Source organism: Mustela erminea, chromosome 1 (genome assembly GCF_009829155.1).
Source record: "Mustela erminea isolate mMusErm1 chromosome 1, mMusErm1.Pri, whole genome shotgun sequence".
In the NCBI taxonomy this organism is placed as follows: Eukaryota; Metazoa; Chordata; class Mammalia; order Carnivora; family Mustelidae; genus Mustela; species Mustela erminea.
This window is the reverse complement of record NC_045614.1, coordinates 213,346-229,000: the sequence shown is the minus strand read 5'-3', so window position 1 is coordinate 229,000 and position 15,655 is coordinate 213,346. Positions and strand designations below refer to the sequence as shown.

Genomic DNA, 15,655 nt, shown 5'->3' with positions numbered 1-15,655 from the left:
CCCCCCACCCTCAAACAGTGCCCTGAAGTTCAGTGGGGGACTGTGATCTGTGAGACTGGTGGGCTTTAAGATGGGGAAGTTCAGGGGCACCTGGGTGGCTCAGTGGGTTAAAGCCTCTGCCTTAGGCTCAGGTCATGATCTCAGGGTCCTGGGATCGGATCGAGCCCTGCATTGGGCTCTCTGCTCGGCGGGGAGCCTGCTTCCCTCCTCTCTCTGCCTGTCTCTCTGCCTGCTTGTGATCTCTGTCAAATAAATAAAATCTTTAAAAAATAAAATAAAATAAAATGGGGAAGTTCCCAGGGTCATGGGGAGGGGAGAACCCAGACTCCTTACCATTTCCCACTAGATGCCCACGTGGGCGTCCCACCAGACTGCCCCATTTCTCAGGCTCAGGCCCCGGCTGGCCACTCAGCCCCCAGCTCTGGGAAGACAGCTGAGGCTCCGTTTCTGGGGCTAGAGTCAGGTTGGGGGTTATCTGGCGGTAGGTGGCGTGGGAGCACAGGCCCAGGACCATGCCCCTTGGTCCTCATCCCAGCTCAACCAGAGGGTGGCGGGAGGTAGTGAGAGCCCGGTAATGGAGAGAGACCGAGAGGAGCCTCTGGCCCCCTGGGAGCCACCACCCTCAGGGCACTTTTCAGGGGGAGCCACCACCTGCCAGTTTGTCTGGCCCAGGAAGGCAGAAATGTAGTTTGTTTCTGCACACAGCCGGCACTCCTGGGCGACCGAGGGAGGGACCGAGCCGGGCCATCTTGAGCCCCCACCAGGCTGCCTCAAGGACTCAAGAAGTCCTCAAGGACTCCTGTGCTTCTGCCAAGCAGGTCTGGCATCCCAGGGGGCTGCTCCCAAGAGCCTCAGGCCCGCCAGACCCAAGGCTGCAGGTCTAGGTGGGCGGGGCCGCTCTGGGTCCTCAGGGTGAGGCAGCAGCTGGGCGGGCCGCAGCGTCGGCCGTGCCAGGCTGCAGCCAGCCCCCAGCAGATGTGTGCTCCAGCTGAACGGGCATCTTTTATGCTCACCCTGGGAGCATGTCAGTCTGGGCAGGCCGCCAGAGCCCCGGGGCTGAGGCCGAGAGTGGGGAGGCGGCAGACCCACGGCCCAGCCTGAGGACCCACTGCGCTTGGAAGGGAGAAAGGCAGGCCTGGACCCTGTCACCTAGGGGGTCCTGGCCCCTCTCTGGGCCTTGGCGATCCTGTCCCCAGGTCCTGACAACTCCTCTCCACCCAACAGACCCCCACCTCGGGCCAGACGGCCACCAGCTCCGTCTCTCCACTGCATCTTACCCCTTGCCGAGGGCACAGTACTCTTTTTGCATTCGTTCCACAAATGTTTATGAAGCACCTGACCCAGGGGCTGGGGTCCGGCCACCCGCACTCTGCTGACAGGAGCAGAAGGGACGATCAACACCGTAAAGGTTACGTTCAACAGACATCCTGCTATCCATCATCAGAAGGTGCTGCGCAATTCAGAGCCGGGGAAGGGATGAGAAGGGTCGGGGGTGATGTCTGGGGGTGACCTGAGAAAAGGAGGGCTGGTGCCAGGAGTGCATTTGTGGGAAGACTTAGGCCGGCGGCGTGCCCGTGCAAAGGCCCTGAGGCAGGACGGTGCCTGGCTTGTGGGAGAAGAAAGGATCTCAAGGTCCCAGGGGTGGGAGCAGGTGAGTACCCTCAGAGACAACAATCATGAAGCTATCGAACCGTGAGTCAGTTCACAATGGTCTGTTGCCTAAACGTGCTCTCAGACACCTCACTAAACCCCAGGGGCGCCTGGGTGGCTCAGTCATTAGGCGTCTGCCTTCCGCTCAGGTCACGATCCGAGTCCTGGGATCCCGAAATCCTCACTGGGCTCCATGCTCGGTGGAAAGCCTTCTTCTCCCTCTCCCACTCCCCCTGCTTGTGTTCTCTGTGTCTCTGTCAAGTAAAAGGCAAGCTAGCGAGCGAGCCCAGGCCCTTCCTACCGTCTGGTTTGCCCCGTTCTTCACCATTCCTGGGCCCCAGAAGAGGCTCTGGGGGGCACCTCCTGACCTCCCAGCTGCCCGGCTCCCCAGCCGCTCTTGGCCTTCATGAGCCTGCTTCCTCTCTAGTTGGGGCAAGTCCAGGTCAAAAGTCCCGAAGCCCCTCGAGTTTGGGGACCCTCTGGGTGAAAAACAGACCCGGAAGACAAAATAAGGCCATGGCCTGGTGACAGGTCCCAGTGTTCAAGCCTCAGGGGCGGCCTGGAGAGCCCACTGCCAGACTCGGGAGCCACAGGATGTCCCATCAGCCATGGTGACAGGTCAGAGGGCTTAGGTCTGAGAGCCACCGTGGTGCAGGCCCAGCCCTGGCATCCTGCCCACGGTAGCGAGTGACCCCAGGCAGAGCGGCCCGCCGCCTTGGCTTCATGCTGTCTGCACGACCAGGTCGGGATCCCCAGCTCGGCTGACCTAGGGCTCACCAGACTTTCCCTTTCCTTACAGAGCTCACTGCCCTGGTAGGTGCAAGGATGGCGTGCGAGGACCCAACTCCGGTGACGCCCCAACACCCCTCCCACGTGGTTTCGGCTCCCTCTTCTGCTGCTGGGTGAGGCCCTCTTTCTAACGCAGGGGGTGCCCGGGGGGCTCCCGGTCTGGGTGGGGGGTCCCAGGGAAAGGCGGGCGGCCCCGCCTGTGGGCCCAGAGATGCCAGCGGACGCTTCCCAGTGCCCTTGTGCATCGGTGGACACCCCAGCCCTGCCCCCCCCCCCCCCCCCCCGCCCCAAGTTGGGAGTCTCCAGATGCTGGTTCCGGAGCCTCCAAGCACTCGCCAGAGACGACCTCACCGAATCCTGTGACTCCCCCATCCCACTCTGGGGAAACCAGGGCCGGCTTCAGCAGCCCTTGACAAGCTACCCCCCCCCCCCAGCAGCAAGGGGCAGCACAGTGCTGTGCGCCACGGACGGACAGACGGACGGATGAGTACTTCTGGGCTTAAAGATGTACAAGGCTGTTTGGGAGTGACCCCATTTCTGCTCATTGTGTCCGTGTGAGGGGCACCTCTGGGGGGGGAGGGTCTCTTAGGGAAGGAGGACCAACAAGAGGTCAGCTGAGGTGGCCATGCCTCACTGGCCACATCACAGACCTGCTCGGCCACGCCCCTCCAGGGCCCAATGCTCTGCCTGCCAGAAGCCACCACACCTCCCTGAGCCCCTTGACCCTGTGCACCGGGGTGCAGCACAAGCGTGATGAACACAGCCATGGCCTCTCAGGGGACACAGACCCCTAGCAACCCAATGCCCACTGCTCTTTGAGGGAGGCGGCAGTTGCACCCAAGGTCTGGGGCCCCCCAGCAGCGGCCCCAGCCAGGGGCCAGCCCCCCCCCCACCCTGACCAAGGCCAGCCCCCAACAGAGCCCCCAGCCCCAGCCAGGCCAGGGGTGCCCAGCCATGTTGCTAGTGCCCCCAAGGAGCCCCAGGCTTAGGGATGTTGGCGCAGGCATGTCCAGCTGGGGGGTCCGCAGGGCCAGGCGGGTGCAACCCCAAAACCTCCGTAGAGGAGGGGCTCCCTGGGCCCTAAGCCCTGCTCAGTGGCTCACCTACAGCTCCCTCTAGTGACGGCGGGAGGGAAGAGCCAGGCCCGCAGCTCCCCCAGCTCTGGGGCCTTTAGCTCAGTTGGCACCCCCCTAGGCTGTGGTGTGCACGGCTGCCATTCAAGGAGCCCGCTCCGTCCACAGAAGCCCAGGGACAACACCCACAGCTGGATGCAGCCGTTCTGGGGGCCATACCGAAGCCTGGACCCAGTGGGGACGGGCCGCGCCTCCTACCTCGGAGCCTGGGTGTCAGACTGGTGGCTCAGAGGCGGAACCTGTCTTCAACGTTTGCGGATTCGCTATGTCGGAGCCTTTCCCAACATGAGATTTCACGCCCAAACCCTGCTTTCTGGCCTCCAGTCCTGCTGGAGGTCTGGGCTCATGTCCGGAAGGGAGGCGTACAGAGTCCCTCGGGCAGCAGGGTCTACCTGCCGGGCTTGCTCCCTTCCCTGGGACAGCTTCCCCTCTAGTACCAGGCAGGAGGCCTGGCTAGCACCTGGTAGAGCCCCCAGGTTTGGGGATGCCCTGCCTCCTCCTATCTGCTCCCGCTAGAGCACGACCCAGCCTCTCAACCCTGTCCACATGGCCCCGTTTGCTCCAATGTCAGGCTGAGCTCAGCCAACAGAGACCCCCTTCTCCTGGGCACCAGGCTCAGGAGGGCCACCTCTGTCTTTCCAGGGCTCAGGCTCCCCTCCTGGGCTGGAGCAAAGCCCCCAGGGGCTAGCTCTGCTGGGGACACCTGCTGGGGCTCCCATGAGGTCCTGGCTGGCCCACAGCCCTCACAGGTTCCAGCCCAGGGCACGGGTGCAGGCACTGTGGGTACGAGTTGCCTGACCCAGGGGGCCCAGCCCTGCTCTGGAGCACTCACAGGGCTCCTCGTAGTCCTCTGCATGCCCCTCTCCCCCGGCCTAGCAACAAAGCTTCTGGCCAGCCTGTCGGCCCTCCCCCACCCCCAGGACCCCAACTGCGCCACCCTGCGCCCCTGCTTGCTCTCCTGGAAGACCCGGTCGGTCGGCGCATGTAGAAGCCCGAGGAGAAAGAGACAGGTCAGCTTTTCTTTATTGGTGAGCAGGCGAGTGGTGGGCCAGTCAGGATGCTGGTGAGCAGCTGGGGAGGGGGCTTTGCAGCCACGGCCGCCGGCAGGTGCACAGAGGGCCAGGGAGGGCCCCATGGGCCTGCCAGCAGCTGCACAACACAGACCCGAGGCGCCCCATCAGCAAAGCTAGAGACGCACCGGGCATGACCTGCGACGTTTCACAGAGGGTCTCAACATGGCCCAGCAGCTGCAGGAGGGAGCGCCCCAGAGAAAGGCCAGTGTGCCCTTCTCAACCCCCACTACAGGACAGATGGCTAAATGCCCGAGGGACAGCGAGGGGACGGGTTGTGGGGACGGGGGAACAGAGAGGGGACAGGTGGGCAGGGGCAGCTGAGGGGACGGGCCGAGGACAGGAGTCTCGCAGGAAGCTCACGGCTCCCCCGAGGCACTCACAAATCTTTAAAAAGGAAAAACAAAACCCCTAAGGAAGGAATTCTATGTGTAGAAAACCCTAGTTTAAAAAAGAAAGAAACGCCGTGATCTGACCCGCGGTGTGTGTGGTCTGCTTCCGCGGGGCAGGTCTCCTCTGGGAGAACGCTGGTCTGCGAACACCAGGCACGGAGCTGCTCCAGACGGAGGCTGGCCGCTGCAGGGGCGGGAGGGGCTCTCAGAACCTGAGGCCTGCGGGCGGGCCCACTCCCTCGCCCTGGCGCGCCCCCCGCCCCGAGCCTCACCTCAGTTGGCGTTCCTCTGGCGCACGTTCTTGCCCTTGTCGTTCACGGGCCCGCTGCTCTTCCTGGGGTAGGAGGGCAGGCCTCTGGTCGCTCAGGAGGCCCCATGGAGGCCCCACGGCTCCCACTGTCCGACAGCCCGCACAGGGCCCCACCCTGCCCCGCACGACCCCCAGACTTACAGCGGCGCGGCGCCCGCGTCCTCATCTGCGCCGGTGTGCAGCCACATGCAAGAGGACAGGCCGTCAGAAGTGGTGTCGCACCAAGCCCCCGCAGGGCCCTCAGCGACCCCGACCGCAGAGACAGGCAGGGAGCCCGCCCCCGGGGACGCACCCTCAGAGCACACGGTCTGCACCAGGTCAGGAGCCAGATCGCTGCCACAGCCCGTCGGCGGGGGACGCCCACCGAGAGCCCCATGACAGAGGCCAGAGAGTCCCCAGCCGGGGACCCTCACCCCACAGGACCCTCCTCTGTCCGGAGCTCCTGGACAGCGGCCCCTCCCCAACCCCAAGCCTACAGGAGCAGAGGGCGCGCGGCTCACCGTCCAGGACCTCATCCGGCTTCCGCCGCTTCTCGTAGATGAAGATGACCGTGACCAGCACCAGCACCTCGGCCACGATGCCCAGGAAGGGCCAGAGCGCAGCAAAGCGGTTGCGCACGCGCAGCGTGATGACGGCCTGGCCGGTGCCCTCAGGGCTGGTGCCGTTGCACGCGTAACTGCCAGGGTCCGCCTCCAGGTCCAGGTTGGCGATGTGCAGCTCCGTCTTGGTCTCCGACGAGATCACCAAGTACTTGCTCTGGGAGCCGTTGCTGATGACCTGGGGGCAGGGGGACCTTGTAGGCGCGCAGGCAGAGGCCGAGGCTAAGGTCAGGCCCCCCCCACCCTCCCGCCCCGCCCCCCTCTCTCACCTCCCCCGAGCTCTCCATCTTGTACCACACCCACTCGCGGACTGGGGGAAAGGAGTCGGACTTGCAGCCCAGGACCACCGTCTCCCGCTCTGTGCCATGCTCTGACCTCTTCACGGCCTTGATGTTGGGGGGTCCTACGGGGGAGACCGAGCAAGGAAGGGGCCTGAGCCCACGCTCTGCGGCCTCCCCAGCCGGCCTTGCTGGGCGGGCGGGCAGCGTTGCCCCCACCCCCAGGGGTGCCCGGCCCTGCCGAGCTCACCCTTCACCTGGATGCTGGTCCTGCCCGCGAGCTCTGGGAGGAAGATGCAGGAGTACTCCCCGGAGCGCTCCCCCAAGTCCACTCTGCGAGCAGACACACGGCAGTGAGCGGGCCCCGCGCGGAGCACCGACCCTTCCCGAGTACAGCTCATGCCGCAGGGGACTCCCAGCAGAGTCAGGGCCAGGAGCAGCCGGGGGTCACCGTCGGGAGCACAGGGAACCGGTACCCCCTCCCTGACTGGCGGCCTGCTTCCATGCGTCTCTGTGCCCAGCCACCCCAGAAACCACCAACAGGACCCTGCTTCTAGGGTTGGGTCTTCCTGACCAAGACAAGGCCTCAGAGCAGGGTGCCCTGGAGTGCCTGAGGCCTCAGGGGGGCCAGGGAGGGGAGACCTCAGGCTGGGCAGCACCCAAGTCTGCCCGCCCACAGGAGCCAGCACCCTGGGGAGAGCAGGGAAGGGTCTCGGAGGCCGGCCCCACATTCAGCAGCCCCTGACCCCTCGGCCATCTCACAGCCAGGGGGTGCGTGCAGAGCTTGTGCCTAGGATCTGTCCAGAGCAAGCCCACCGGCTGAAACCTTCGTTCCGACTGACCAGAGGGGCCACTGGCGCGACGCCACAGCGGAGCCAGTGGGGCGCAGGGAGGGGGCTGGGGGGCGGCACCTCTGCAGGCGCCGGGGCTAACCCGCCCCTGGGCCCCACTCACTCGAACTCCGTCTTCAGGTCGGGCAGGGTGTCCTCCTTGAGCACCTTGCCGCCCTTCACCCAGCGGTGGCCCGTGACCGCAGTGGTGCTGCTGTTCAGGGTGCAGGTAAGACGCGTCTTGGAGCCCGTGTCATCGATGGAAGTCCAGATGTGGCTCACTGGGGGCCACAGGACAGGATGTGAGCGAAGGATCAGGGCAAGAAAGGACCCAAACCGAGGGCCCCAAGCTGCCTGCCCAGGGGCCCCAGGGCTCGCCGGCAACAGCCCAGCCACTGCAGGCCCGGAGGAGAGGCCACAAGCCTGAAACACAGCTGCTCCTTCCGCGGTGCCGGAGGGGCCACGGGGCTCACCACAGAGGGCTCGGAGCAGCTTCCTGTCAGGAGACAAATCAGCTGGCAGGGCGGGTGTGGGAGAAGCCCGTGACAGACCGCCGGTTCCAGCCCCAGCACACACCTGAAATTTCTTTTTAAAAGGTAGATCTAGGGACAACTGGGGGGGGCTCGGTCAGTTGGGCGTCCTGCCTTCAGCTCAGGTCATGACCCGGGGTCCTGGGACAGAGCCCCACCTCACCCCGCCGAAGGGAGCCTGCTTCGCCCTCTCTGCCCCTTTCCACCCCTCCTCATGTGTGCTCTCTCTCAAACAGACACATAAAATCTTTAAAAAATAGAAAGAAAGGAAACAACCCGAAAAGGCAGCAGGCCACCTTTACGGAAGGGTGACCTCGGCGGGGAGGCTTTCTCCCCTGCTTCGCTGGCAGGACGCGCCTGGGGTACCCCAGTCCTCCGTGGGCGGACAGCGCCCCTGCCTGGCCCCCCGGGGAACTGCACACACACAGCCCTCAGCTTCCCACCCGCGCTCCCACTGTGGGGGGGGGCTCTGTGGGAGGAGGCTGGACCGAAGGCCACTGTGGACGGGACACAGGTCCTGGACCCCCACGAGGTGGACAGGAACTGCAGAGCCCCCCCCCCGTGGGCCCTCGAGAACAGACGCATACACACGCCGACACATGCGTGTGCACCACGTGTGCCGCACACGAGTGCCCGGCTTCAGGCTGCGTAGCCGAGCGCGGTCCGCCAGCCACCAGGCCTTGAGGGCTTTGGCCTTTCTGCTCGGGGGCAAGGCAGCACACCCCCCAAGGTCCTGGCGACATTCGTGTCCACCCACCGGGGGTGGCCTGTAGGCCACCCGCAGGACTCCGACGGCCCAGCGACCAGCAGACGGGGGCGGGAAGCCGCGAGAGGGCTGTCCGCCGCCTCTACAGAAGGGTCCCTCTCAGCCAGCGGCATTTCTCAGGAGTCACGATTTCCCAAGATTGCAAAACCAGCCGCTGGGAGTGGTGAGTCAGGGCAGGAAGTGAGGCCCGAGGCGGCCCTCCCCCCAGACAGGCCTGCCTCTCTCTCTGAAGCCTCAGGACCTGCGGCTGCACCCCTGTCCCCTCAGCCACGGGCCCCGAGAACGGTTCCGTCAGATCGGTCCCAGCGGCACCCTACCTCCCTGGGACACGAGGACGTGGCCCGAACCTCACAGGCTTGGGGGCTTCTCCCAGCGAGGAGCAGGCACCCCACTCTGAGAAGCCAAGGCAACCCCCCACACACACACGACGTCTGGGGAACCACAGGCTAACACTCCTGCCCTGCCCGAGGGTCACACGCGGCAGGGGCCCCCACCTGGCCTGGCAGATGGGAGGGGCACCCCCGGGAATTCCCAGGGGCGGGGGGAACGAACCAGAGAGAGGGGCCAAAGAGTCAAAACTCGGTTTTGGCCATGTGACCGCAAGCCTCGTTTCCAAGTCAAGTCACCTTCATCTAAAAACAGCCGCCCCTCCTCCACACCCTGCGGCAGCCGGGCAGGGCACCCGGCCAGGCGGGCCTTACGGTAAACAGCCCAGGAGCAGGACGAGGCCGCCGGCAACCCCCCCTCCCCACCCACCTCCACCGCCTGCTCAGGTAGGAGGAGCGAGAGAACATTTCTGGGACGCCAGCCACAGGCCCGGGCTCCGCACCCGCCCCGCCCACCCCCTGCACTTCGCAGGCGGGCGGCGCCAGCTCGCCTCCCCACAGGAGGCTCTGAGGAGGCCCGTCAGCAGCAGGCAGGACCGGCCAGCCTGTACCCCAACCAGGCCGAGGGGACCCAGGACCCAGGACAGTCCCAGAGCGCGCCCTGTCCTGCAGCCTCACCCCTGAACAAAGTCTCTGGGAAGCTGACCCAGGCAGGAGGCAAACCGGGACGTGCGGCGTTTCTGAGTCCCCGGAGGGAGACGCCAGAGCTGAGAAAGGAGGCGGCGCCCGTGGGGCTCGCTGGGCGAAGCGTCTGCCTTCAGTCCAGCTCCTGGTTTTGGGGTCCTAGGACTCAGCAGCACACTGGGCTCCCTGCTCCGCGGGGAGCCTGCTTCTCCCTCTGTCTGCCCCTGCCCACCCCTGCTTATGCTCTCTCTGCTCACTCTCAAATAAGTAAATCAACAAAATCTTAAAGAGGGAGAAGGAAGAGCCACAGATGCAGATCCCAGGTGGACCCAGACGCCCCCAGACACGAGGAGCTCCCCACGTGGGAGAGGGCAGGGACAGCCCAAGCTCCCGGGGCAGGGGTCCTCCAGCCTCCCTGGCAGAGCCGAGCGGATGGAACCCAGGAATGAGGTGGAGGGCCAAGCCCGGGGGCTGCGCCCCCCGCAGAGAGAGTAAACCAAGAGTCCCCACCCCCTGCCGGTCGTGGGCACCTCCAGCGCGGGCCGCGATCTGCGAAGGCTCGACTGGCAGCCTGTCTTCCGCAGGCATCTGGCCCGCGGGCTCCTGTCCGAGTCCTCCAGAGACCCGCTGGCCGGCCGACAGCCGGTGTGCCTGCCAGGGGCATTCAATAAACTGGAGGCGGCCAGCTGAGACCGGCCGGTGGGTCAGCCGCGAGGGCCTGAAGCTCCTCCAAGAGGCCCGCGGGCTGCTGCCAGCCTCCAGCGCTCCGGCCCCCCACCCCCGGACTCCGCTCCCGAGGGCCCCTCCGGGGAAACCTTTACCCCAGAACACAGCGGAGTGTCCACAGGAAGCCCACCTCTACCGGGAAGACACAGGCTGTCCCGCTTCCCCCGCAGACACGCCAGAACCCGGGCTCCAGCGCGCGCCCCGAACCACGTCGCCCACTCGCAAGCCGTGGCCCCCTCCCGGGAAGAGCTCCGGGACACACGCGCGTCCGAGGCTAAGACCCGCGCGCCCGACACTCCCGCTCCGACCCGGGCCGCCCAGGCGACCTCACGGCGACCTTGGCCCCCGTGCCCGCCCCCCACCCCGGCCTCGGCCTCCGTCTCCTGCAAAACGCGGCCTCCGCGCCCCGAGGTCGGACAGAAACCCGAACCGGCGGAGCGCGCCGGCTTCCCCCCAAGGGCTCCGGCGTCCGGGCCGCAGCGGGCGCAGGGGCCTCCCCAGGGCGCGACTCGGGACCCAAATCCTGCCAGGAATGACGAGCCCCGCGGGTCCGGAGACCACCGGCCCCGGCCGAGGCGACCCCCGCGCGTCCCCTCGAGCACCACCGGGGCGCCCCGGGCCCGGGAGGACGGCGGGCTCCGCTCCAGGCTTCGCCGAGGCCGCGCGGGGGTCCCCTCGGCCGGGCACCGCCGGCTCCCCGCGTAGGGCGCCCGGGGTCAGGGACCCCCGCCCCCTCCAGCGCCCCCGGCCCCGCCCCCACCCGCGCCAGGCCGGACGCTCACCCGCCCCGCAGCCGACCTCGGCGCCCAGCAGCGCCAGCGCCAGCACCACGAGCCGCGGCGCCGCCATGCCACCACCGTCCGTGCTGTCCCCGCCGCCAACCGCCGCCCGCGGCGCTATAAGAACCGGAGAGAGTGGCGGGCGCGCGCTCGCCGGGCGACGTCGAGGTGCGGGGACGCGCACGGCACGGCGGCCTCCCCCCGCCCCTCCGCGCACGCGCGCGGACGCACGTACGCACGCGCCGGAGCGAGCGGGCGCCTGCAGCGGCCCACGTGACCCCTGGCCCCCGCCCCCCCCTCCCGTCCTGGGGCCGGGGCTGCGTTGCTAGGAAACGGGGGCGGCGCCAGCGGGGACTGCGCCGGGCCCCTCCTCCCTTTCTTCGGCCGGGCAGAGTGTGACGTCAGAACAGAGGCGTGTCCCCGCCGGGGCTCGAGGTCCCCGCCGGGGAGTGTGCGTGTCTCGTCGCGACACGGACGAGGAGAGCCGGCGCGGGGCGCGGGGCGCGGGGCGCGGGGGCGGGCGGGGACCCCGCGGGCAGGTGGGACGCGCGTCCGGGGCTGCGCGGGCCGCCGGCCGAGCGGGCGGGGGGAGCCCGGTTCGCCGCTCGGTGTCGCGTGCGGGGTCCGCGGGCGCGTGCGGGGCGCCCCAGCCGGCTCTGCCGCTCCTCGTCCGCAGCGCGTCCCGCCCGACGCTCGTCGCTCCTTCCTGGGGTGCTCAGACTCGAGGCCTGAAAGGTTCCGCGGCGCCGCGGAGAGGGGGCAGGAGCGGGGGGCGGCGGGGGGCGGCGGGGAGCGGGGGGCGGCGGGGAGCGGGGGGCGGCGGGGAGCGGGGGGCGGCGGGGAGCGGGGGGCGGCGGGGGGCGGCGGGGAGCGGGGGGCGGCGGGGAGCGGGGGGCGGCGGGGAGCGGGCGCCGCCCCGCCGGCTCGATCCGGGACCGGCGACCACGGCCCGGGCCTAAGGCAGTCGCCGGACGACGGAGCCACCCGGGCGCCGCGAAGAGTTTATTCGTAGTAATAGTCGTAAGCTCGGGGCGCCGGGGTGGCCCGGGTCATGGTCCCGGGGTCCTGGGATCCGGCCCCGCCTCGGGCTCCCTGCTCCGCGGGGAGCTGCTTCTCCCTCTGCCGCTCCCGCCGCTCGTGGTCCTTCTCTCGCGGTGTGTCTCCGTCAAATACATAAGTAAAATCTTTTAAAAAATAAAATGATCTCTACACCCAACGTGGGGCTCGAACTCACAACCCTGGGATCAAGAGTTGCGTGCTCTACCAACCCAGCCAGACGGACACCACTATAACAAATATTTTATTTTTTCTAATTTATTTTTTTTAAAGCTTTTATTTACTTATTCATGGGGAGACAGGGGCGGGCAGAGGGAAAAGCAGGCTCCCGCGGAGCAGGGAGCCCGATGCGGGGCTGGATCCCAGGGCCCCTGACCGGAGCCAAAGGCGGACACTTCACCGACTGAGCCACCCAGGTGCCCCACAAAATACTTTTTTAAATGAGAAAATAATTTCAAATAAAAATAAGGTAGTGTAGGGGCGCCTGGGTGGCTCAGCGGGTTAAAGCCTCTGCCTTCGGCTCAGGTCATGATCTCAGGGTCCTGGATCGAGCCCCCAGCAGGGAGCCTGCTTCCTCCTCTCTCTCTGCCTGCCTCTCTGCCTGCTTGTCATCTCTCTCAATAAATCTCTCTCAAATAAATAAATAAAATCTTAAAAAAAAATAAGGTAGTGTAATCTTCATGACCTACAGTTAGTTAGGCAGTGGTTCTTATAAATGACACCAAAAGATTGATCAACAATAAAATATTAAAAACTTTGTGCTTCAAAGAACACCAAGAAGAAAGTGAAAAAACAACGCATAGAATGGGAGAAAATATTGGCAAATCGTGTCTGATGAGGGACATCTAGAATATGCAGAGGACACTTACAACCTGATTTAAGATAAGGACAAACAACCCAATTTAAAAATGGACAAATGGGGTGCCTGGGTGGCTCAGTTGTTAAAGCCTCTGCCTTCGGCTCAGGTCATTATCCGGGTCTTGGGATTGAGCCTCACATCGGGCTCTCTGCTCAGCTGGGAGCCTGCCTCCTCCTCCTCTCTCTCTCTCTGCCTGCCTCTCTGCCTGCTTGTGATCTCTGTCAAATAAAAATCTTTAAAATAAATAAATAAATAAATAAATAAATAAATAAATAAATAAAAATGGACAAAGGATCTGAATACAACACTTCTCCAAAGACCCACAAAAAGGCACTAAGCCAATGAAATGAAGCTTGCCGACCTGCGCTGTCTGGGTACGCAACAAGTCAAGGCCACAGGGAGGCCCTATCCACAACAACCAGGCAGGACGCTGTGATCAGAAGGAAACTCACAGGGGCACATGGGTGGCTCAGTCAAGTCTCTGTCTTAAGTCTCTGTCTTCGGTTCAGGTCATGGTCTCAGGGTCCCGGGATCAGTCCTGGGATTGAGCCCCACATCTCTGCTCAGCAGAGAGCCTGCTTCCCAACTCCTGCTTGCTTCTCTGCCTACTTGTGATCTCTGTCCGTCAAATAAATAAATAAAATCTTTTTTTTTTTTAGATTTTATTTATTTATTTGACAGAGATCACAAGTAGGCAGAGAGGCAGGTATAGAGAAGAAGCAAAGCAGGCTCCCTGCTTGAGCAGAGAGCCCGACTCGGGGCTCGATCCCAGGACCCTGAGATCATGACCTGAGCTGAAGGCAGAGGCTTTAACCCACTGAGCCACCCAGGTGCCCCAATAAATAAAATCTTCAAAAAAAAAAAAAGAAGGAAGCTCACAGGGGTGGGGCATGAAGAACCAAACCCTCACCCAGGGCAGGGAGGGAAAGAGACCGGTGCAGCCGCAGTGGAAGACGCCCCAGCAGTTCCTGGAAAGGCTGAGCCCACAGTTCCCGTGTCCCGGGTGTGCATGTGCGAGCACTGACGCCGGCACTCCCACAGACCTGCAGGCCGACAGCCCCACGGTGTGCCTCTCTTGTTTTCCTGGTCATTTTTAAAAACCGCAGACACAAGAGAAGCTCTGAAAAATCAAGAAGTCACCAAAATTTTTGCCAGAGACACAAGGGAAAGCCCAGCGGCCAGCTCTCTGCCTCACGGGGCCAGGAAGGGGGATCATCCTGCAGCCTTTCCCTGTCCACCTCCCCTAGCAGACTCCCCCCTACCCCACCCCAGCATCTGCTTTCGGCTCTAGCTGGAGGTAGTATTTAAGGGGATGCTTCAGTTATCCGGAGCGTTTCTCCGTGGCCCTTCGCGTGTCCCATGCACTGTACCTGTTACTGGACTTTTGTTTCCTGCTCATCTGTTTTATGTCCACTTAATGATTCGACCTGTCAAAGCCCCTACCTAGAAGGGAAGCAGGGGAAGTTCTCTGCCCCCCGTGGGTGAGGGAGGGCTCCTTTAGATCTGGGCTGGGCGGCTTCCTGAGTCTGTGATGTCCGGAGCGGCCCCAAGGCAAGGGCAAGCCTGCGGACCACAGGGCGGGCTCAGGGAGGCAGCGACCCGGCAGGCGGGAGGCCGGGCAGAGGCGGAATGGGCTATGGCGAGCTCTGGAGGAGAGAGGCGCCGGGTCCTGCTGCTGAAGGGGCTCTGCTCTCCGGAGACTCTCCCGCAGCACCTGGGAGCCTCAGGAAGGCCAGAAGCCCCAGCCTGGGGGCCGTGGGGTGGACAGAAGGGGGCCGAGAGCTACGTGCAGAATGATGAGGAAAGCAGCCAGCTGGCTTCCAGTCCCTCCGGCCTGGGTGGAAGTCCATGGCCCCCGTCCTGCCCTCGCCGGGCTGGGCTGGGACAGATCTCCTGGGAAGTATTCCGGCCGCCGGGCGGTCTCTGCGCCTGTTTGCACGATGTGGCTGTGCCTCCCCCAAGACCCAGCGTTCTGGCCCCCATCCCTGGGGCTGGAGAAGACTTCCAGGATCATTCCAGCAAGGGTGGCCAGATTTAGCAAATAAAAATGCAGGTTGAATTTCAGATTTAAAAAAAATCCGTGATTTGTATTTTTTAAGATTTTATTTATTTGACAGAGAGACAGAAATCACAAGTAGACAGAGAGGCAGGCAGAGAGAGAGGACGAAGCAGGTTCCCCGCGGAGCAGAGAGCCCGACGTGGGGCCCGATGCCAGGACCCTGGGATCATGACCTGAGCCGAAGGCAGAGGCTTTAACCCACTGAGCCACCCAGACGGCCCAAATCCGTGATTTTTAAAGTGTAAGCCTATCCCATGCAGTATCTGGGGTAGACCTACATTAAAATGTACCTGTTCTGTATCTGAAACTCAGGTGTAAGTGGGTGTCCTGTCTTCCACCTGGCATCTCTGACCTGCCCCAAAGCAGCCCAGTACCGTCACCTGTTGTCAATTCCCTCGCTGCCCTGGTCACTCTCTGACCTCGTGGCCAGCCCGTGCTCCTTCCTTGCCTCCTGTGCTTGCCTCCCTCCTGCCCGCCGGTGCGTGGGGGTGAGGACCAACGGCCACTCCCGCGTTCCACAGGTGCCCTTCCCTGCTCCGTCCCCCACCGGGGCCTGGGAGGCCGGCTCCCTGTCTGGGAGGGGCCCAGATTCCAGATCTGCACGTCTTCCTCCGACAGAACTGCAAGGAGACAGGCCCTCCTCTCTGGTCTGTCTCTGCCGCTTTGGTCTGGGGATGGCAAGAAGCCCAGGCCCTGCTGACCCTCAGGACTGGGCACCCCAGGCCCTCGACTCCAGCGTCTCTGGCCCTGTGTCCTGCCTTGGAGTCCTGGGCAGGCCGCGCCAGGCTGTGTGGCACTGCTGGCTCCCTCCTCGTCCCC

At 64.4% G+C, this 15,655-nt stretch overlaps 1 protein-coding gene across 2 annotated transcripts; it reads right to left on the bottom strand.

The window, feature by feature from the left end:
* Positions 1-4,577: 4,577 nt before the first annotated feature.
* Positions 4,578-11,004, bottom strand: BSG (basigin (Ok blood group)). Of its 2 annotated transcripts, XM_032304182.1 has the most exons (9): positions 10,866-11,004; positions 7,525-7,653; positions 7,176-7,332; positions 6,472-6,554; positions 6,213-6,346; positions 5,845-6,121; positions 5,486-5,510; positions 5,307-5,368; positions 4,578-5,218 (listed from the first exon to the last, which is right to left on the bottom strand). In XM_032304182.1, the coding sequence occupies exons 1-8, from the start codon at positions 10,930-10,932 to the stop codon at positions 5,308-5,310; spliced, it is 933 nt and encodes a 310-aa protein (XP_032160073.1). In that variant the 5' UTR covers positions 10,933-11,004; the 3' UTR covers positions 4,578-5,218; position 5,307. The 2 variants fall into 2 exon arrangements, with proteins under 2 accessions (XP_032160073.1, XP_032160083.1); XM_032304192.1 differs by lacking the exon at positions 7,525-7,653 and having other exon boundaries at positions 10,866-11,001.
* Positions 11,005-15,655: the final 4,651 nt, after the last annotated feature.